The sequence below is a fragment of the Palaemon carinicauda genome, chromosome 25 (genome assembly GCF_036898095.1).
Source record: "Palaemon carinicauda isolate YSFRI2023 chromosome 25, ASM3689809v2, whole genome shotgun sequence".
Classification (NCBI taxonomy): Eukaryota; Metazoa; Arthropoda; class Malacostraca; order Decapoda; family Palaemonidae; genus Palaemon; species Palaemon carinicauda.
The window spans coordinates 18615973-18639203 of record NC_090749.1 but is presented as its reverse complement, the minus strand read 5'-3'; the positions used below and the strand labels follow the sequence as shown (position 1 = coordinate 18639203).

At 41.6% G+C, this 23231-nt stretch overlaps 1 protein-coding gene across 1 annotated transcript; it reads left to right on the top strand.

The window, feature by feature from the left end:
* Positions 1 to 724: 724 nt before the first annotated feature.
* LOC137618905 (uncharacterized) lies at positions 725 to 21366 on the top strand. Its single transcript, XM_068349106.1, has 7 exons — positions 725 to 1041; positions 8597 to 8652; positions 11568 to 12220; positions 12626 to 12952; positions 13457 to 14352; positions 15310 to 15423; positions 21261 to 21366. Exons 1-7 carry the CDS (start codon positions 725 to 727, stop codon positions 21364 to 21366), a joined length of 2469 nt encoding a protein of 822 aa, XP_068205207.1.
* Positions 21367 to 23231: the final 1865 nt, after the last annotated feature.

Below are 23231 nucleotides of genomic sequence, written 5' to 3'. Positions count from 1 at the left end.
TTTCCCCCTCTTTTCTCTAGATTCTGAATGATTTCAGACCCTCTCCACTCCGTAGACAATTCCTTTATAAGGAAGCCTAGTTTGGCTCCCCCATAGGGATACCATTCCCTCTCCTAGAACCTCAGGTCCTAAGGAATTGTCGGCAAAAAAGGTCACGGTAACTGCTGGACGGAATTCACAAGTATGTGTCTTCCTACTTCTTTTCTAGCTCACCTATCCTAAGCCCACATAAAACACATAGCTACAGATTAATGAATCTCAAGTTTAAGAGTAATGTAAGACATAACTCTGTTTTCCATATACTCATGTTCTCTTTATTTTACAGTAGGAGTACCTGAAGTGTGAAAGCTCTTTCTGTGCAGTTCGCCGCCCGGACTTCTACGGGCAAAGGGCGTGCCGGACCCATGCCCACTGTACAGCAAAAGAGAGCAACTTAAAGTATTGGGATCCACAGTCCTGCTCAATCAGCAAAGGCCTCCTTGATGAAGTATTCAACAACCCTCCGTCCGCGGAGGCCAGGGACAATGCTCGAGAGAAACTGCGCAAGTGGGTGCGCGGTTTTCAGAAGAACGCCACCGGGCCGTATCTCCCCAGGGCCATGCTTTTCCCGAAAGCATCAGCAGATTCTCTGATTCCCCAGGATCAGATCCCCTTGGTTCAACTGAGCGTTGAGCCCGACATCGAGACTATGCTTAGCAAGTGTTGTCTGGACGAGGTGGAGAAGATGTCGGACATGTCCGACAACACCAAGAGGACCCTCACTGGTGAGGATCATGTGGAGTACCCTGATTCGGAGGGCGAAGTCACCCCACTACCTCTGGCAGCCCCTGCAGTGGTCGAGGAGTCTGTCCCCTCCACCTCTGCCGCCTCGCAGCCCCTGCTACCCGACACCGAAGATGCCATCCGGGTATTGGTGGCGTTGATGGACGAGAAGCTTAATAAGCATTCTGCAGAAATCACAAGTCGTTTGATGGGATGGAAGCAACAGAAGAAGATCTCGATTAAGGACCTTCCCTCCCGCTCAGAGTCTAGCCCCTGGAGGTAAGCCGAGCATATGCCAATTACAACTGGCAAAATCTTTATCAACGACAAGTTAGGGTCTATCCTTTTGGAAGAAGTGGAATTCTTCCCTAACTTTGAGGCTTACCCGGACTGTTACGTCCAACTCAGGTCCGAACCGGCCTCCAAGGAGGAGACTGAGCCCAAAGAGGTGATCGTTTTTGATCACTCAAAAGCCCAAGCCATGCTGGCAGAATGCCTGAAGAGTCGCGGTTTCACCAACTCAAAAATGCCGGCTCTGAGTAAAAAGCACCCGTCCTTTCTTGCTCCCTCTTTTGCGACCTTTCCTTTCGAGGAAAAAGCCTTCCATGCGGTCATGAAGGCGGTGGAGGAAGGAAAGCCCTGCCCTATCCTGGAGGAGTGTAGGTCTCTCTCCCTCGTCCTTCCCCCGACGATAGATTCTGCAAAGACATCCAGTTTACCTTCACGGTAGGGAAGCTGGAACCTGACATGACTGGACGTCAGTTCAATGAAGATCTTCTTCGTCGGTAGCAAGAGACCAAGGAGAGACTAGCTGCCTCCCTGTCTCACCAAATTCAGCTCGAGGTCATGGCCGGGGACGTTAGAGTCCCATATCTTTATATGGTTCTCGCAAAGACCCACCTAGTGACTGTGATGAAGGACTTGTACAGCTTAATCAGGGCCGAAGAACCTGCAGAGAGTTCGTGTTTGCCAACACAGCAGTAAAACACGAGCCCCGGAAACTAATCTCCTCCAACATCTGGGGTAAGCATTTCTTTCCATCTGCTCTGGTGAAAGAGATTGTTGATAGGCCGCTTCTGAGAATCGGAACCTTCTCAATAACTGGGGCATGTCCCGCAAAAGGAAATCCTCTCAGGAATAAGGCCCTCAGCCTAAGAGGAAATCCTCCAAACCTAGACCCCAGCAGCGTCAACAAAAACGCCAGTTTGCGGCTCCCGCTACTCCCCAAGTGGTCGCACAGCCGCAACAGACCTTTCAGTTGGTCCCCCAACCGGTGGTGTTGCAATAACCGGTCTTCACCCCTGCCTACAAACGACGGTCCTCTACCTTTCGTCCCCGAGGTAGAGGCTCCGGCAGAGATTAATCGCGCCGTCCCTCTAGGGGCAGAAGAGGAAGGGGAGCTAGCAGCCGAGATGGCAAACCCTCGGGAAACCAGAAGCAATGAAGTGCTTCCGGTGGGAGGAAGACTCCGCCACTTTCAGGATCGCTTGACCTTCGATCCTTGGGCACATAGCATCATCAAGAAGGGACTGGGTTGGAGCTGGACACAACCACTTCCAACCCTCCACCAATTCTTCCTGCCATCAACACCCCTCTTGGAAGAATATGTCCTAGAACTCTTGAACACGAAGGTGATCAAGAGGGTAAAGTCCACCTAGTTCGAGGGAAGACTGTTTTGTGTTCCCAAGAAGGACTCAGACAAACTCAGAGTCATTCTCGACTTGTCCCCCTCAACAAGTTCATTGCGAACAATAAATTCTAGATGCTGACTCTTCAACAAATAAGAGCCCTACTGCTTCACAAGGCCTACACGGTCTCAATAGACCTGGCGGATGCCTACTGGCACATCCCAATGAACCACGACGCTTCCTCCTACCTAGGATTCCGGCTCCAACGAAGAAGCTACGCCTTCAGAGCCATGCCCTTCGTGTTCAACGTGGCTCCGAGAATCTTCACCATGCTAGCAGACACAATCGTCCACCAGCTACGCCCTCAGGGCGTCCAAGTAATGGCGTACCTCGCCAACAGGCTGGTCTGGTCGACTTCGCCAGAAGAATGTTTGAGAGCTTTCAGCAAAGTGACCCAGTTCCTGGAACATCTGGGTTTCAAAATAAACACCAAGAAGTCTCGCCTCGCTCCAGCTCAGAAGTTCTAATGGTTAGGAATCCATTCGGATTTACAGTCACACCGCCTTTCCATTCCACTGAAGAAAAGGAAAGAAATAGCAGGGTCTGTCAGAAGACTTCTCAAATCCAAACGGATCTCAAGACAACCGCAGGAGCAAGTTCTTGGCTCCCTACAGTTCGCCTCAGTGACAAACCCAGTGCTACGAGCACAGCTAAAGGATGCCTCAGGAGTCTGGAGACGAAACTCATCCTTCGCTCAAAGAGATCTCAAGAGACCCCTACCGAACCGGCTTAGCTCCCTTCTAAGCCTGAGGTCAGAAGCAAGGACCTTGAAAAGATCCATCCCTCTCCAACTTCCACCTCCATCGCTCAACATCCACACGGACGCTTCTCTGGAGGGTTGGGGGGTCACTCCCATCAACGGCAAGTTCAAGGAACATGGTCTCCCCTATTCAAGACGTTTCACATCAACATCTTGGAGGCCATGGCGGTTCTTCTCACCCTGAAGAAATTATCCCCACGTCCCTCGATACACATCCGTCTAACTCTGGACAACTCGGTAGTAGTCAGATGTCTCAATCGTCAGGGCTCAATATCGCCCCACATAAATCAGGTGCTATTACCCATCTTCCGCCTGGTGGACAGGAAGATGTGGCATCTGTCTGCAGTTCACCTACAAGGATTCTGCAACGTGACGCCGGACGCTCTATCAAGGACAAGCCCCATAGAGTCGGAATGGTCCCTAGACGCAACATCATTCTCCTTCATCTCTCGTCATGTCCCGGAACTACAGATCGACCTCTTTACGACGAGCGACAACAAGCAACTTCCTCGATATGTGGCCCCTTACGAGGACCCCAAAGTGGAAGCAGTGGACGCCATGTCCCTGGACTGGAACAGATGGTCCAAGATTTACCTGTTCCCTCCACCCAACCTTCTGCTGAAAGTCCTTTCCAAACTGAGGACCTACAAAGGGACAGCAGCCCTAGTGGCTCCCAAGTGGCCCCGGAGCAGCTGGTTCCCCCTAGTCCTGGAGCTACAGCCCAAGCTGATCCCCCTGCTGGGCCCAGTTCTCTCCCAACAGGTGCAGAAGTCGACTGTCTTCGCTTCATCAAAGAAAGTCAGGGATCTTCATCTCATGATTTTCTCTCCCTAGCCGTGAAGGAAAGGTTTGGGATCTCGAAGAAAAGTCTACCAGATGGCAATATGAATCTTTCTGGAAGAAATGAGTGTACTTCGTCAAGGCAAAAAATCCTACGGAAATCTCCATAGATTTTTGCATGTCCTTCTCTATTCACCTTCATGGACAAGGCTTAGCAGCCAATACGATTTCCACCTGCAAATCGGCTTTGATCATACCACTTCTATATGCCTTACAAATAGATTTATCCAGCGAAATCTTCAATAAACTCCCAAAGGAGTGCGCTAGACTCCGTCCAGCACCTCCACCGAGACCAATCACCCGGTCCCTGGATAAGGTGCTTCATTTTGCCTCTAGCCAGGACAACGATTCCTGCCCTCTGAAAGACTTGACTCAAAAGTAATCTTCCTTTTTGCTCTCGCCTCGGGAGGCCGGGTCAGTGAAATAGTGGCGTTATCAAGAGAAAAGGGCCAGATATAGTTCGCCGACATGGGGGAACTTACCCTCTTCCCTGACCTCACGTTTCTCGCTAAAAATGAACTTCCCACCAAAAGATGGGGCCCTTGGAGAATCTGTCCCCTGAAGGAAGATGTCTCTCTATGCCCAGTGGAGAGTCTTAAGGTCTATCTTCGAAGAACTTCAGACTTTGGCGGAGGACAGTTTTTTAAAGGAGAAACGTCGGGTAGTGACCTGTCACTAAAACAACTAAGAGCGAGAATCACCTACTTTATTCCCAGAGCGGATCCTGACAGTACACCCACAGGTCATGATCCTAGGAAAGTCACCTCTTCTCTAAATTTCTTCCAAGGAATGGATTTTGAAAGCCTCCAATCCTTCACAGGCTGGAGGTACCCTAGAGTTTTCTTCAAACACTATTCAAAGCAGGTGCACGAAGTCAAGAGATTTGTGGTGCCAGCAGGTAGCGTGATGAAACTGGCTGTTTAGTGCTGCGTAGGATAGTGAGTTTTTTCGGGACTTTAACTCTAACGGGTGCCTGTGTTGACCCTAGTGCAATACATAGTGATTTCAAGGGGCACTTAGTGTCACTAATAGACTGTTCTCTATCAAGGTGAAGTGACATAGATTCTTACACGTGTGCCACATGTTCTTGGACATGAAGTGTATTATGACTTTAAAAGACTGGCGTTCCTGAAGGAACTGGTGATTAAGGCAAAATTTTTCCTTTTCAGATTCTACATCACTGTCTTACTGAAAATCTATGTCTATTATCCAATATTATTATTGTACATAATTTTCCATATTTCCATGCAATTTTCAAATAAAATATTTATTTTATTTACCATATGCATCTAATTTCGCTCCTATTTTTACATAAGAATATATTGCTGTTCTTGTTTTATTGAACCTTTTTCTAGAGTTTATTATAGTTAGTATACCTACTACCTTATATACACTCACCTAATGGTATAAAATTTGTTCCTACACAGATATTTACCCTTCTGATCTGTCTTGAGACCGGTACAATCTCTTAATCCAGGTGAGTCTTTCCTCGTCAGATTACTTCGAAATGTTCCTCTTGTCCTATTAGGACCTTCCCTGCCAGGGGGGCGGAAAGCCAGGTCATTGTAATGCCACTGGTAGTAACATTTAATGGAGATGTCACGGTCTTTTCGGGCATCAGACCGCGGGAATATTAATCGGAGTAAAAGGCACTTAAAATGGGAACAAATCCAAGATACATTAATTCTCTAGTACACTTCCATCAGCACGACATGGCTTGAGTCCAAAAAACGAATTTTGAGCGAAACGAAAAATCTATTTTTGGGTGAGATGGCCATGTCGTCCTGATGGACCCGCACAACTGTTCCAGTTCAGCCTGCCAGGCCCCTCCCTGCTGAATTGTATCGTGGAGGCTGGTTGTAAGCTAGAACGAAATGAAGACGGACGTGACGTCACATAGTATGGCGGACGGTTTGTTTACGTTGCAAGTACCGTAACAGTAACGAAGGTAGGGTAACTTTGGAACGGCACCTCAGTTACCTCGCTACCTTTCCCCCTCGAAGCGTAAACGCTAGGTGGGGTGCAGATGGCCATGTGACGTGTTAATACATGCGTCCCCTGTTGATATACGATATTCTAAAGGGAAACCTTAAGGGTACTCGCGTCATAAGTTAGAATTCTGTGAAAACCTTTAGTTTAATTCTCTGGGAATATTATGGTAGTAATATATATCCAAAGGAAGCTACTGAAGGAACCCTCCATCAGGACGACATGGCCTTCTCACCCAAAAATAGATTTTTTGCTTCGCTCAAAATCCGTTTTCCTACTCTTGTCCGTGGATCTACAAACGCTCCTTTTCTTTTGCTGGCCATCGATCTACAAAACCTCCAATGTTTCTTCTGTGCGACTTCGTCCCATCCTCATTGCCAATTGTGGCATTGGGTTATAGGATGTCTAATGAAGTCGCCATGATGTTTACCTGCAATTAGTGAAGAATTATTAGTAATTATTCCTCAGCTGATCCCATCCATGATCGTCAATTTTTCGGTGGGATTTAGTGATACGTTGGTATTCTTAAAAAACACGTTTAATGATTTCTTGTGACTACATTGTTCTGTGGCAGCCAACTCCCAAGTGCGTGGAGCGTCATAAACAATCTGACAAACCAAAACATTGCCAAACAACAAAAGAGCATTGCTCTCAAAAGAATTAAATCCTACTCCAGTACAAAACTATAAAGAATCACATCCTATCTTTGAGGTAAATAATAAATGCTTGAATCCTAATATCAAAATAAATCATTTCACTTATATACAAATCATAACATGTTTTATCCATGCAATATGATGCAATGTTGCGCAATACATGTAACACTTGAAGTAATACAGTAAATTATTACAATAATACATGACACCTACAAAAACTCAAAGTATGGTTGTAAGTAGGTCAAGGACAGTGGCCTCTTGAATTGCCCCCCCCCCCCCAAAAAAAAAAAATTGGCTTATTAAGAAAGTCTTTTAAGATTTTCGGTGATCAATTTATTCTGAAGATGTGTTTTAATTTTTTCATTCTACCTGGTTTTAAGTATTGTTCTCCTGTCTGGTCTTCGGCTGCTGATTCTTATCTTAAGATATTGAACAGGAACTCACAGTCTATCAAATTTCTTATTCCAGATCTAGATATAATCTCTGGCACCATCATTCAATTAGTTCATTATGCATGTTGCATAATATTTTCATAATTCTGACCATCCTTTTCATTCAGATCTTCCCTGACAGTTCCATCCTGTTCGTAATACTAGGCCTGGAGTTAATTCTAATAGTCAGACCTTCTCCATCATGAGGTTCAATACTACAAAGTATTCTAGATCTACAGACGGAGGAGAAGATTGCCAGTGAGGAAATTCCCATTGAGGAAATTTTAGTTTCTTTTAATATCTGGTGATAACTGTTCCTGCCATCCTTTAACATGTGACTTTTATTATGGCTATAATTAATGAAAACTTAACATCTATGTATTTCATAAAGGCCTCTACGTGTAGATGGAGTGGCTGTGGCTGTAACTAGAATTTAAGCTACTTTTATACTAGTTCTTTTTTTTTCAGGGAGGGAAACCATGACTTTAACATGAGTTGAATGTTCTTGAATTCAAATACTTCTAATAGTTACTCTCTGAATTCCGTATTCTAGAATATTTCTTGAACATATAATTAAGCTACGATAGAAAAATGGCTAATGGAAGGAAGCATCCAAAATTCGAAAGGATTTCTCGAGTGTCAGTAATGAAGGACTCCACCTGAATATGTCCATCTGTCATGAAATGCGTCTTGGGCAAATATTGATGTCCACAGCGTAAACATTTGCTCCGTTTCGGAGTGTGTTCGGAATTCTGAGAGGTACAATATCATACCTGTTTCCTAATATAGTTGGTCTTCTTTATTTAGAAGCCGAATTGCAATGAAGTCATGTTTTGATGTATAGAGATATTCCTGATGATATATTGGTTAAACTAAATCATTTGGACAATTATTAGTAATGGCTTTGTTCCTTGAAGTGATAATTAACTTGGCAAAGGATTCTTTTACCTTTTTTTTTATTTATGTTGAATGAGAAACTATTATCTATGAAATAAACTACAAGAGCATATTTTTTTTTCATTTTATGTCAGTAACAAAGTATAGAAAATGAATCTTTCATATAGCGAATTATGTCAAACAGAAAAATATAGATGAATTTTACATACTATATCTTTTGTAGCAATTTGAAGAAGATTGATAGCTAAAAAATAAAGAAATAATAAATATATTCAAAAGAGACAACATAAGAAAATTTCTTCTGCCTCAATATTACTGTGACGTCAAATAATTAGATCTTCTGATGCAGAGAAAGGAATAATACTTTGTGAGTTACTTAATAAAGCTGTTACAAATACATGAATCCAAAATCCCGTAATATAAGAAAAGTGTATCCAGAATGGCATGAGGCATTCATTCCTCGGGGAAATGTTTACCCTAGAAAGCTTCTCTCCCCTTCTATCGAGGAAACGTGCTTTGGAATTTCATTATTTATTCATATAACCAATATGACCAATCATATAACATTCTCAGAATGTCAGACAACAACAGAGTTAAAGTAAACAAAAGAGGTACAAATATAATCTCAGGTTTGATTATGTGCAACCCGAGTGATAATAATAATAATAATAATAATAATAATAATAATAATAATAATAATAATAATAATAATAAATTTAGAGTCATCTTATCGAATTAATGATGACGTCAAGACTTTTGTCATAATCCATTATCTTTATAAGTTCGAATTATTCCTCCTTTAGAATGTATTGAATTCACAGTGGAATCGTGACATCAGGAAAGAGAATCTAAACGATGGCGCATTTTCTTTAACAGGTCATTTAAGATCCTAATTAGCACTGATGGTGTTAATGGGTCGTTAGCACAATAATTGTGGTCATGATATATTGTATTAATGAATCGAAAAAAAGGAAATTGTGCATAATGAATAATGAAGGAAATTTAGGAAAGTTTTTTTCTTATATTTGGAAGATTGTGAGTTGTGGAGCATATTGAAACAGTCATTGTTTTGGCAATCTATTTGACTGGGGTTCGAGACCCGCTTAAGCTCAATATATTATTGAAGTATTCGCAACCATCCTTGTGAGCTAAGGCTGTGATGTTTTGGGGAGCCAGTAGTCTTCCTGCTGAGTCATTAGCGACCATTGCCTGGCCTTCCCTGGTCCCAGCTTTATGTGGAGGGGCCTATGGGGTTGATCATATGTCTCTAGGACATTGTCCTACTATGGCATGATCAGTATCCCTTGCCTCTGCCATTTACGAGCGACCTTTAAACCTTTAAAGGTCATCAGACTAACCATTAGATTAATGGAGAAAAATCTCTCGTCTTCGGAGAAGTAGATTTGAAAAAATTCCATAATGAGTTTTCACGAGATTTCGAAGACAATTTTTATTTCATGAATCATAGTAAAGGTTTAGAGAGAGAGAGAGAGAGAGAGAGAGAGAGAGAGAGAGAGAGAGAGAGAGAGAGAGAGAGAGAGAGATGGGTACTTTAGTAGGAATCAACTGTGCGTGAGATGTCACTTGTTAAAAACTTCTTTGTTTCTGGATAGATATTTGCAATTTCCAGGACACTTTTCCTTTCCCGTAATATGAAAATTGCTTGTTCCCTGATATTACAAACTTGAATAACTATAATCTCCTATACTAGAATGATTTCCCTCTTATGATTTGGACTTGATATTCTTACTGAATCGTATAAGGACGCAAGGCTTAGATACTCGGTTAGAGTATTTTGGCAAATGTTATTGATATTTATTTGAAGCAAATTATTAATCTTCATATTTTTTTTGATGGCATAATTCCTACCATCAAACAGAAATATCTTTATCATCGATAGAATTCGATGGTAATTTTCAATTTAACTAAGTAGCACAACGCCATCTGGTGCCTAACTATTATCAATGGAAATTATGATAATAACAATGTCGAACTTGATGCAAAAGTAGGCAATCTTAAACACATTGAGTCGGGCCATCGCAGTCAGCCACACAGTGCAAAAGTTATTATTGACCTTGGAACTTAGAACCAGAAATTAATTCCATAGCTTTCCAAAATTCCCAGTATCCTGGAAACTTATGTATCCCTGAGAACACTGCGGAAGAGTCCTGGTGCTTTTGCTTCCAGACATTTTGGAAAGTTTTCCTTTGCTGTCTTTGCATAAACATTGGAAGGATCCAAAGGAAACTCTAGAACTTTAGCAACTGATGCAGATTCGCTTGGAAGAGTAAACGCAAGTCTCACCTTCCCACGCGTCTTTATGAATGAGTAGGTTTTTGCGTGTGTAAGTGTTAATAGAAGCTCTCTTACAATTCAGGGAATAAATGTGGTCTCTTTATTTTGCATAAAGCAAGTTTATGGTTCAACAAAAAAACAATGCATTCATGTACTCATATCCCAAGGAGCGGACAGCATTTATCGTAATACGTCTTGGGTGGTGATACCTTTTGTTACGTGTGCTTTATCTCTCCGTGGGTTTCTTTTAGGTGTTGACCGAAAGTCTTGTACCGACTATTTTACCTTGGTCAAATTTAATTACGTTATACGTTGCTGTGTGTTAGATATGTATTTTTCGTGTTAGTTTGGTATTGTTTAGGTTTTAAGTTTTTTGTAATAAATACTGTGTTATAAAGAAAATAGTTTCCTTTCTGCTCTTTACCATTTGTCTTGTATATGATCCTTTTTTATAAGGGAACGGTTTTCTTCACCCTAGTGAATTAAGCCATAACAGGCTTTGATTTTAAAATTCACGTGACAATTTGGCGCCCGAACAGGGACCGTTCATTCATTTTACAAGACTATGGTGTATTGCAGATAAGGTCTGTGAAGCTTTTAGATATGAGTACTTTAAAAGAAATTGTTAGTTTGGGGAAGGAAATGGGTTACGAAGGTGATAATTTAAGGGATTTTGTTGAAAAGGAAAGACTTATTCGAGAGCGGGCACTAGAAAGGGAAAGGGAAATGGAGAGAGAAGAAAGGGAAAGAGAGAGAGAAGAAAGGGCAGTAGAAAGGGAAATACGAAAGCAGCAATTAGAAGTCGAACAATTAAAGTTACAGATGCAGGGAAATGAAAAAGATTCTAGTTTGTGTAAACCCTCGCTACCTAAACTGCCTGTTTTTAATGATATAACTGATAGTATTGACGCCTATATTTTAAGGTTTGAACGTTTAGCCGTTAGTGCTGGCTGGAGCAAAGACATTTGGGCTGTTAGTTTAGCATCATTATTACAAGGGAAAGCTTTGGAAACTTACCAGCACCTTTCACCTGTTGAAGCTAAAGATTTCGATAGTGTTAAAGAGGCATTATTACGTTGTTTTCAGTGTACTTCGGAAGGATATAGATTGAGATTTCGTAACTGTAAATTCTTTAAGAACGAGACCGCTCAGCAATTTGGGAATAGATTGAAAAATAACCTTAAGAGGTGGGTGGAATTAGCAGATTGTGAAGAAACATTTGATGACTTGTTTGATTTAATGTTAATAGAACAATTTTTAAATGCTTGTGACAAAGATATGGTTGTATTTTTGAAGGAACATGAAATGAAAACATTTGATCAAGTTGTAAAATATGCCGAGATGTATATGGAGGCCCATTTAAATTATGGCAAAAATGTTTTAAATAGTGGTCATGAAAAGCACGGTGCCTCCGCAAGTAAAGTTACCACTGGGGATAGTAAATGGCAAACGGATGCCGATAGTGATAGGAAGGTTACGGCAAGAAATTGTTACGTATGTGGTCGGGGTAATCACCTTGCTAAAGATTGTTTTGAAAGGTTTGGGGGTCCAAAACGTAAAGGTGCGAGTAAGGGTGCGACAGAGAAAGCAGCTGTGGTTGGTCACGGGGGCAAGTTAATGGTGGATAAAGGTACAGTGGAAGGAGTAAAGGTTAATGTATTTCGTGATCCCGGTTGTACCACGGTGTTAGTTAAGAGGGCTTTAGTGCCGAAACACAAGTTTACTGGTAAGTATGTTGACCTTAAAATGGCTAATAACCAAGTTTTTAGATATCCTGAGGCTATTGTTGATGTTGTCTCGCCATATTTCACGGGCGAAACCTTAGCTGCCTGCATGCCTGATCCTATTTATGATTTAGTGATTGGGGCTATTGATGGTTCGACTGACGGGTTGAGTACGGAGGTTAGTGCTGTTACTACCCGACTGCAGAATCAAATGCAAGAGAAAAAGTTAAAGGGACCGTCAAAACTTAAGGTCAAAGAAGTTATAAATTTAATGCAGAAAGAGAATAAAGGGAAATTACAGGCTGAAGATGGGACGCTAAAAAAGGTTTTTGAGCATGCGAAGTCAAATAGGGTCTTTGTGAAGAATGAAAATAAATCTCATTGCTTCGTAATTAAGAAAGGTATATTATATTGTAGAGTGCAAAATGAAGGCATTATTAATGATCAGTTAGTTGTTCCTGATAAATTTCGTCATGCAGTAATAGAATTGGCTCACGATTCCTTAATGAGTGGACATTTAGGAATACAGAAAACCACAGCACGTATACAAAGTAATTTTTATTGGCCAGGTATGTCGGTGCAGATAACAAGATTTTGCAGGTCGTGTGACGCTTGTCAACGCACGGTTGACAAGGGAAGAGTTAAAAAGGTGAAGTTGGGAAGAATGCCCCTGATTCAAGAACCCTTTCAGCGTGTTGCGGTGGACATAGTGGGTCCGATTGAACCCCGTGCCAGCGACGGATCAAGATATATTCTCACCATTGTTGACTATGCTACACGTTATCCTGAGGCAGTAGCTCTGAGGAATATAGATTCAGTCACTGTAGCTGAGGCTTTGCTGTCGGTATTCAGTCGAGTGGGAATTCCAAAGGAGGTGTTATCTGACAGGGGAACACAGTTCACCTCTGAAGTAATGCGTGAATTTAATCGCTTGTTATCTATTAAGAGTATTACTACTACCCCATATCATGCTATGTGCAATGGTTTAGTAGAAAAGTTTAATGGAGTGTTGAAGAAAATGCTCAGACGTATGTGTACAGAACAACCAAAGATGTGGCCTAGGTACATTGATCCTTTATTATTTGCATATCGTGAAGTTCCGCAGTCTAGTACCAAGTTCTCTCCGTTTGAGTTAGTATATGGTCATACTGTGAGGGGACCACTTAGTTTATTGAGGGAGCTGTGGGAAAATGAAGATAATGCAATTGAGGATAGCACGAGGACCACGTACGAGTATGTAGTAGACATGAGAGAAAGGTTACAGGATACATGTAGGCTGGCTCAAGAAGAGTTAGAGAGGGCTAGAGATAAGTATCAGTGTTACTATGATAAAAATGCTTGTAAAAGGGAAATAAATGAAGGGAACAAGGTCCTGTTGCTGTTGCCCACAAGTAACAATAAGCTTCTAGTGCAGTGGCGAGGTCCATTTGAAGTGGTAAAGAAAGTTAATAGGTATAATTTTGTTCTTAATATTAATGGGGTTGAGCGTAAATACCACATTAACATGCTTAAGTTATATTATGATAGGATAAGTGAAGGCAATAACGTGAAGGGTAAGTTTGTTGAGGCAGAGGGCAGTGGGGATCTCAAATCTGGAGCTGTACTTTTCACCGATGATCAGGAGAGTGATGATCTTGCATGTGTGGCAGTGGTTAGTGAGGATAGTGATGAATATGAGGTAACAGTTGTGCCGAGTGATATTCAGAGTGAAGATGTGTCTAATGTTAAAATTAATCAGGAATTATCTGAAGATAAAAAGGAGGAGGTAGCTAGAATATTACAAGAATACAAGAATGTGTTTACTGATGTACCAGGTAGAACTAATGTGATTGAACATGTGATAAACCTGTCTAGTAAGGGTCCCGTAAGGTGTAGACCATATCCTGTACCTTATGCTCTGCAGCAAGATATGGATAAGGAGATTGAAAGAATGCTCAAATTAGGAGTTATCGAGTGCTCAAATTCTCCTTATGCTACACCTTTGATAGTGGTGAAGAAAAAAGATGGCAGTAACCGGATGTGCTTAGATTTTAGGAAGATAAACAAGCTTACGGTATTTGATTCGGAACCCATGCCAGATCAGAACTTAATTATGACTCGTGTAAGTAAGAGCAGGTATTTTACGAAAATTGACCTCTCTAAAGGATATTGGCAAATACCTTTAGAAAAACAGAGTAGAGAAGTAACCGCTTTTCAAACTAATAGAGGACTCCTACAGTTTATAACTATGCCATTTGGTTTGGTAAATGCTGGTGCTACTTTTAACCGTATGATGAGGAAATTATTTAATGGTGTGAAAAATGTAGAGCTGTTTGTTGATGATATTTTGATTCATTCACAGGGGTGGGAAGAGCACAAGGAAACTCTGCGGCTGGTACTGGATATTTTAAGAAAAGCATTTCTCACAGCTAAGCCGTCCAAAACGGAAATTGGTTATTTTTCAGTTGAGTATTTGGGCAGTAAGATCGGTAACGGTATATCTCGAACAGCTGAGGACAAAGTAAGTAAGGTATTAAATGTAGACACACCAAAGACAAAAAGGGAGGTAAAGTCTTTTCTTGGTTTGACTGGATACTATCGCCATTATATCCCTGACTATGCTACTATTGCTGCACCTCTAACAGATCTTATAAAGAAATCTCAACCCAGCTTCTTCCTCATCGACTAAGATGAGTTCACATTTTTCGTCTCGGAGAATTTCGTATCTCCACCCAGTGTTTTATATTTAATTGCATACTTTTATTTTTCCAAGGCCGGCATGCAATCATGTTACAAAATCGCTCAGACACACTTAGTTATTTAGTCATATCACTGGAAGAATATGTTTTATATTATTCTTTTAAGGTGTGGTATGTTTATAGTATTTGCCCATCATTCCCTGATGTTTCTTGGGCGTTTTTATCATCATTGACTTGGGCTATCATACGCTAGTTGGCAGCCATGCCTGGTAAATTTTCACTCATGCACCATCCTCTTCTTCTTTCACCTAACTTCACTGGTTGGGTGAAGCTGTCTATCTTCCTATGCTGTCGATTCGTCATGGCGGGGAGCTACAGTCTTGAAGGTCCTTCTGGGAGTTGGATAGTGTTCTCAGGTGCCCTAGGGTAGGGGCTATTTTCATTTTCCACTTAGCCTATATGTTTGGCGAGGTGGCACAGGTCTTGGGATGCTGTTCCCTGTGTCTACTTATTTTTACCCATTGGAATGCTTTACCTACTGTTCTGATACTAACTAGTATGTAGTCATTGAAATATTTCTTCTTTACAGGTCGTCTGTACCAGGTGGGTCAAGTAACCCTGTGGCCACAAGACCTGTCATAAACATGCTGATTGTCATGTTTCCAAGGGATCCATTGCAGTCTGGGAACCTCCTAAATGTCAGGTTTGCACGGATCTCCTTTACACCAGCTTTTATGCTACTGACGTCTCCTTGGACGTTCAAAATCGAAGTCGGAGGAGTCTCCGACACTAGGTAAGAAGTTTCCAGAAGAGCTCTCAACAAGATGCCCCTTATCTTCCTTCTCTGGAACTGAAGGACCTTCTGTTTCCCAAGGCTGAGGTGAACTCTGAGTTTGGTAATCAATTACCGACGGTACCAGAACAGCATGTGTATGACGAGATGATTCAGTAACCATGCATGTTTTAGTAATCATGGCGGTTTCAGTAATCATGGGTAAAATTTCCTATCCTAGTCTCTTTACGGACATTGTATTTCCTATTTACTGTATATATACATCGAATATTGATTTTTTTCTATTCATTTTCTTGTTGCTGTTCTTCTTTTCCAACAGATATATCTCCACCTTCTCTCATGTAATGGTTTTGTTGAATATCCAAATGATAATCAGTTGTCTTTTCATTCTTAACTAGTATTAAGGAAGATTCGCTTGTCGGATTTTCCCATTTCTAGACTTCGTCTGCTACAAAAGAAAGTGGTGAGCTATTTGTATCACAGGCACAACACTATTTATAAGCAAGAGGTTTTTTGAATGCAAAGAATGTTAATCTTCAATTCTGTCTCAGGATGATTATACAGGTGACGACTTTTTGGTGCCTCCACCCCCCTCTCCGCTGAGATGGGGCTAACCAATTATTAAGAGCCCCGTTGGATATACAGAGGAAATTAGGATAGAAGAAAACTAAAACAAGGAACAGTATTTGGACCAAAGTTAATGATAACCCTGATTAGAAATATTAGAAATATATAGATGATATAATATAATGATAAAGAGCCATTAGCAACTGCCGCAGTTTGGAAGAACTTAAAAAATTTACGTTTAGCACTAATCCACAGAAGTGTTTGGTGTTAATAATTAGCAAAAAAAGGAGAGGTTAAAAAGGTGATTATAGTGATTAGAAATGGAAGAATAGAAACAGTTTAGGAATATAAAAAATTAGGAAAATGGTACTCAGAAAAAGGAAACCATAGTCTCAGCATAACACAAGTGAAATTAAAATATAATACATGGTACGAGAAGTTAGGAAGTATGGACACAGTAACAGAGTAGGAAATTTAATGGCATTGCTAGTGAGAATAAAGGTCTATGAGACAGTAGTACATACATACATATGAGACAGTAGTACATACATTCATATAAAAAGGCACTTCGCCAATTTTTTGGGGTATCCGACATCAAACAAATGAAACAAAAAAAGGTACCTCTCCTCTATACATTCCTCCCAGCCTGACAAGGGACTCAACCAAATTCGGCTGGTACTGCTAGGGTACCACAGCCCACCCTCCTCCGTCATCCACCACAGATGAAGCTTCATAACGCTGAATCCCCTACTGCTGCTACCTCCGCGATCATCCAAGGCACCGGAGGAAGCAGCAGGGGCTACCGGGACTGCGTCACAATCGCTCACCTTTCATTCCTATTTCTAGCACGTTCTCTTGCCTCTCTCATATCTATCTTCCTATCACCCAGAGCTTTCTTCACTCCATCCATCCACCCAAACCTTGGCCTTCCTCTTGTACTTCTCCCATCATCTCGTACAGTCATCACCTTCTTTAGCAGGCAGCCATTTTCCATTCTCTCAACATGGCCAAACCACCTTAACATATTCATATCCACTCTAGCTGCTAACTCATTTCTTACACCAGCTTTTACCCTCACTACTTCGTTCCAAACCCTATCTACTTGGGATACACCAGCCTTAATCTTTAGACACTTCATCTCAAACACATTCAATTTCTGTCTCTCTGTCACTTTCATTCACCCACAACTCCGATCCATAGATCACAGTTGGTACAATCACTTTCTCATACAGAACTCTCTTCACATTCATGCCCAACCCTCTATTTTTTACTACTCCCTAAACTGCCCCAACACTTTGCATCCTTCTTTCACTGTCTGACATACACCTGCTTCCACTCCACCATTTGCTGCAACAACAGACCCCAAGTACTTAAACTGATCCACCTCCACAAGTAACTCTCCATTCAACATGACATTCAACCTCGCACCACCTTCCCTTCACTTACATCTCCTAACCTTACTCTTACCCACATTAACTCTCAACTTCCTTCTCTCACACACCCTTCCAAATTCTGTCTTTAATCCGCCAAGCTTCTCTTCCGCGTCTACAACCAGTACAGTATCATCCGCAAACAACAACTAACTTACCTCCCATTCATGGTCATTCTCGTCTACCAGTTTCAATCCTCGTCCAAGCACTCGAGCATTCACTTCTCTCACCACTCCATCAACATATAAGTTAAACAATCACGGGGACATAACACATCCCTGTCTTAGCCCCACTCTCACCGGAAACCAATCGCTCACTTCATTTCCTATCCTAACATATGCTTTACTACCTTTGTAGAAACTTTCACTGCTTGCAACAACCTTCCACTAACTCCATATACCTCATCACATTCCACATTGCTTCCCTATCAACTCTTTCATACACTTTCTCCAGATCCATATACACAACATACACCTCCTTACATTTTGCTAAATATTTCTCGCATATCTGCCTAACTGTAAAAATTTGATTCATACAACCACTTCCTCTTCTAAAACAGTCCTGTACTTCTAAGATTGCATTCTCTGTTTTATCCTTAATCCTATTAATCAGTACTCTACCATACACCTTTCCGACTACACTCAACAAACTAGTACCCCTTGACTTACAACACTCATGCACATCTCCCTTATCTTTATTTAGTGGTACAATACACGCACAAATCCAATCTATTGGTACCATTGACAACACAAAACACATATTAAACAATCTCACCAATCATTTAAGTACAGTCACTCCCCCTTCCTTCAACATATCAGCTCTCACACCATCCATACCAGATGCTTTTCCTACTCTCGTTTCATCTAGTGCCCTCCTCACTTCTAATCTCTCTCTCATTCTCATCTCCCATTACCGGCACCTCAACACCTGCAACAGCAATTACATCTGCCACCCTGTTATCCTTAACATTCAGTAAACTTTCAAAATATTCCGCCCACCTTCTCCTTACCTCCTCTCCTTTTAACAACCTTCCATTTCTATCTTTCGCTGTCTCTTCAATTCTTGAACCAGCCTTTATTACTCTCTTCACTTCTTTTCAAAACTTCTTCTTATTATCTTCATATGAATGACCCAATCCCTGACCCCACTTTAGGTCAGCTGCCCTCATTGCCTCACTTACCTTGCACTTTACTTCCCCATTTTTCTCTCTATATCTTTCGTATTTCTCTACACTATTACTCTGCAGCCATTCTTCAAAAGCCCTCTTTTTCTCTTCAACTTTTACCTTCACTCTTTCAATCAACCATTAACTGCCCTTTCTCAAGCTGCTTCCAACAAACTTCTTGCCACACACATCACTTGCAATCCCAACAGAATTTTTTCTTACTAACTTCCACTTCTCTAAATCACCAGTTTCTCTTTCTTCCACTTTGTCATTTGCCATTTTCAACCTTTCTTGATATTTACTTTTTACCCCCGGTTTTATTTGCTCTTCAACCCTCACTAGCTCCCTTTTACATCCACCTACTCTATTCCCCCACTCTTTTGCTACAACTAATTCTTCTTCCACCAAAAAATGGTCAGACATAAAGTTAGCCATACCCCTTAAAGACGTGCATGTCTTTTAATCTTCCGAACCTTCTTTTACTTATCAACACATAATCCATTAATGTCCTTTCTACTACTCTTCCATTTGCCACTCCTACCCATGTATACTTATTTTTATCTTTCTTTTTGAAAAAGCTAAAACCATCTCTTTCTCAACACACATATCTATCAGTCTCTCGCCAATCTCATTTTCACTTGGTACGCCATACTTCCCAATGACACCTTCTACCTCTCCAGCGCCCACTCTAGCATTTAAGTCACCCATGACAACTACATAATTCCTTCTACCCAGTCCTTTTACACACCTAGTTAATTCATTCCAGAACTTATTCCGCTCTTCTTCACTTTTCTCACAACCTGACCCATATGCACTGACAAAAGCCCAACATGCCCTAACCAACCTAATCTTTACCCATATTAACCTAGATGATATCTCCTTCCATTCCAATACCTTACCTGTAATCCATTCACTTAGCAATAAAGCCACACCTTCTCTTGCTTTCCCCTTTTCAATCTCAGACACTCTACCAGACATTTCACCAAACCTCACTTCACCTTTCCCACTTATCTTTGTCTCACATAAAGCCAATATATCCATTTTTCCATTCCTAAACATACTTCCAAAATCACATCTTTTACTCTCTATCGTACTACATCTACGCACATTGAAACACCCCAAAACTAGAGTGCGGGGAGCAGTCACTCTCCCTCCAGCTCCACCTCTTTGATGTCTCACAGGATTATAATACAGGAGAGGGGGTTCCCAGCCCCTCGTCCCATCCCATTTAGTCACCTCTTACGACACGCAGGGATTTGTTTGCGCTATTCTATTTGTTTTTATGCCCCCGCGGCCACAGTAGTCGTAGTACTTACAATGTTTGCAAAACATTGAGACATGTGGTGTAAAAAAAGAAATGAAAGAACTAGAGAGTATACAGTACAAAATCATGAACAGAATTTTTGATCGGGTTGCTACCACATCATACGGGGGGCTAATAGCAGAAACTGGAATATCACCAATTGAAAATAGAATAGTGTAAAAGGGTGATGCTATTTCATAACATCAGATGACAAATGGCCAGTTGAGAAAGTAGTGAAAGATCTATTGTTGTTGTTGTGGTATTAAAGCCAACAATTTCTGTTGGCACAGGACTTTCCCCTGTTCGGACCTAGGTAATCTGAAAAAGTTCAATTGTTAGAAATGGAAATTTGAAAGGTTTATAGTTGTAGGGACAGATGTGAAGAGGAAGATTGATGGTGGTAGTGGAAGGGGGTCATCATGCCACGGATAGAGGTAGTTTGAAAAATTGTAAGGCCTAGAGTTCCTGTTTGAGAATTTTAGTTGTAGAGAATTTTATGGAAGAATACAGCTGATGATGTATATAGGACCTTACAGTAAGGGGATGAGATGAAGTTGAATAAACTTCCAAAGGTTACATTTCCTTGATGGAGGTAGGTTTGAAAGCAATTGTCTATGGGTTTCAATATCCTCAACAATGGCTTTTACCAGTGTGACTGCAGTTTGCATGAGGTTTTGTGAGTTAAGGTCTGGTTGTAAGTTACCCCTTAGATACGCTGTCTCCCTACATTCTAGCAGGCAGTGCAGAAGGGCCTGTTGTGGTATCTTTTCACAGTGTTCGCATGGTCTTACACTGTTTTCTACAGTCTCCCAGCAGGATTTGTACCCCCAGCCTGAGTCTGTGAATACATACAGCTTGCTCTCTTGGTGTGTGTCTGTCAATGGGGGGAGGCTCCAGATCTGTGGCCCACTTGTACCATGTGGCAGAAGGGGAGTTATCTATCCACTTGTGTAGGTCCTTGATCCTATTTTGTTTGAGTTGTGGCTTTATTCTGTTCTGGATCTGTTGAAGCGGAGGCTGTATATGCACCTGTACCCTGTCTATGTGTCTGTACTTTTGGCTAGCTCATCTGCTTTCTCATTTAATGACATTGCAATATGACTGCAAATCCTGTTGAGAGTCACAAGTCTGCCCCTTTTATCATGCTGATATAGTAGTGACTTGATATCAGCTAGTAGACCTTTTTTTTTCTTTGTTCTTTGCTTGTTAGAAGGCTTGCATTGAGGATTTTGAGTCTGTGGATGACTACAGGTTTTTCTTCATTTTCAAACGAATATTTCAGTGTTTGCTTTATTGCAACAAGCTCTGCCCGCATGGTGGAGTCATTGTTGGATACTCTCCAGCAAGCCAAAAAGTTGTTGGAGTATACTGCAGCTCAAGTTATTTGAATTCCAGGATCCACAGTGCCATCTGTGTAATAGGTCTGTGTCCCTGCAATTTCTCTGCTTATGATTGCCTTCTGGGCTGCTGTTCTTAGTTCCTCCACTGTGCAATCTTATTTTGCCTTTGGAAGATTTTTATATCTGAATGGTGCAATTTCCCTTTTCCAATGTGGGAAGTGCTGTGTGCCTTGGGTTGTGTCTGGGCTCAGTTGCAGTATTACTTCAGCTATTTCCAGGCTCTTCAGGATATGACTGTGGTCCTCGCCATAGGAGCTAGGAGAGGAAAAAAGGATTTTCAGTAGGAGAGAATAGTAGTAGGTTTAAGCAAAGAGGCTTATCCCTGCTCTGTGGTTGGAATTGGAAAGAGCACACATGTTGTGTTAAAAGGATTGGGAGAATTGTGTGTGCAAGGAGTAGGGGAGGAAGAAAGGAGATAGGAAAAACAAGAGCTATTTCCTTATGAGGAACACGGCCAAGTAATAACTATTCTCCATTTAGGAATTAGGAATTAGGAAGGATAGAGAGGTTATGTATGCTGCAAGCAGGGAAGGCTTATCCCTGCTCTGTGGCTGGAAACTAGGATTGTTGCAGGAGTTGCAGGAAGGTGGCAGTCGAGGATAAGGAAAGGACTCTGGTAAGGATCTGGAAGGCGATAGGTATGAGGTCTTGCAAGGTGAGACACTCAATTTCTTGAGCCAAGGTTTGGGAAGGGAATGAGGATGAGGGTCGTCGCTGGTCCTTATGAGGAGAAGTTGCAGATCAGTGCTGGTCCATATAGGGAACAGTTGCAGGTCGTTGCTGGTCCTTATTAGGAGCAGTTGCAGGTGAAGACACAGGAGCAGTAGCTGGCTGACGTGGTCTTGTCTGGCGAGGAGTTCTCTGTTCTTTCGGTTTGGAGAGGATGTATTCTTCATAGCTGCTATCCTCTTGAGACACTCTGGGCAACGCATATTCCAAGCATGGTGTAGCTTAGAATAATTAGGGCACTTAGATGTGGTTTGTTGTCCTTCTTTGTGGGCCTTGATGCACACTTCTTTGCAATGTCGCTGGCTGCAGACACCGCAGATGATGGGGCCTCTGCATTCTGCTTTATGGTGTCCAAAGCGTTGGCATCTATAACATCGAAGGGGCTCTGGTGTGTAATCTTCAATGTGGAAAGTTCCCCAGACTCTTAAGTCCAGTTTGGAGGGAACTGGACCTATAAAGGTGGCAATGAAACGTTGAACTGGAACGTCATCTTTGCTTGTGCAGCGAACAGCACAGTTAATGTTGCTGCACGACGTTACAATGGAGATAGGCATCGACACAGGATACCTGGTGATGACAACTTTATTCCTGATAAAAGCAGGATCCAGCAGCGTTAAAGTGGGGTCTTCCTGAAGGAATCTGGCTGTCTTAACGTCCTTGGGGTAGATGAAAAGATCATCTTTCCTGTTGGGCCTTGCAGTGAGTTGCATTACTGGCTTGGCAGCCATGGCAGCAACAGAGGCATAGGAGAGCTCGTGGTCCATTTGTGAAAGCCGAAACTTCAGCAGAGGCTTCTTTGGCTGTGTAGCTGGGATGGTACTTGATTTACTCCTTGGAGGTTAGCTGTTTTCCTATGACAACTCCCAGGTACAAATAGCTGTCCAAATAAGAGAACCATATGTGGAATGATAGGGAAAAAGTATCATAGAAATATATGATAAATATGATATTAGAATTGAAAAAGTAAGAAAGTATAAAAAGCGAGAACGAAGAAAAAGGAATAAAAAGCAAAGTGGCAAATAAAATTAAAAGAAAAATAGAAGAAAAGAAAGCAGAGATGACCAAACTGAGGTTTGTGAATAGTAATGGTAGAAGAGATTATATAGAAGAAGTTAATACTAATG

What these genes read in the sequence shown, in the direction of transcription:
- LOC137618905 (XM_068349106.1), top strand. Translation starts at nt 725, where the DNA reads ATGTCGGACATGTCCGACAACACCAAGAGGACCCTCACTGGTGAGGAT. An exon ending in AGGTACAAATATAATCTCAG is followed by an intron (nt 8,653 to 11,567) that starts GTTTGATTATGT and finishes TAATGTTAATAG; the next exon opens with AACAATTTTTAAATGCTTGT. An exon ending in GAACACAGTTCACCTCTGAA is followed by an intron (nt 12,953 to 13,456) that starts GTAATGCGTGAA and finishes CTTCTAGTGCAG; the next exon opens with TGGCGAGGTCCATTTGAAGT.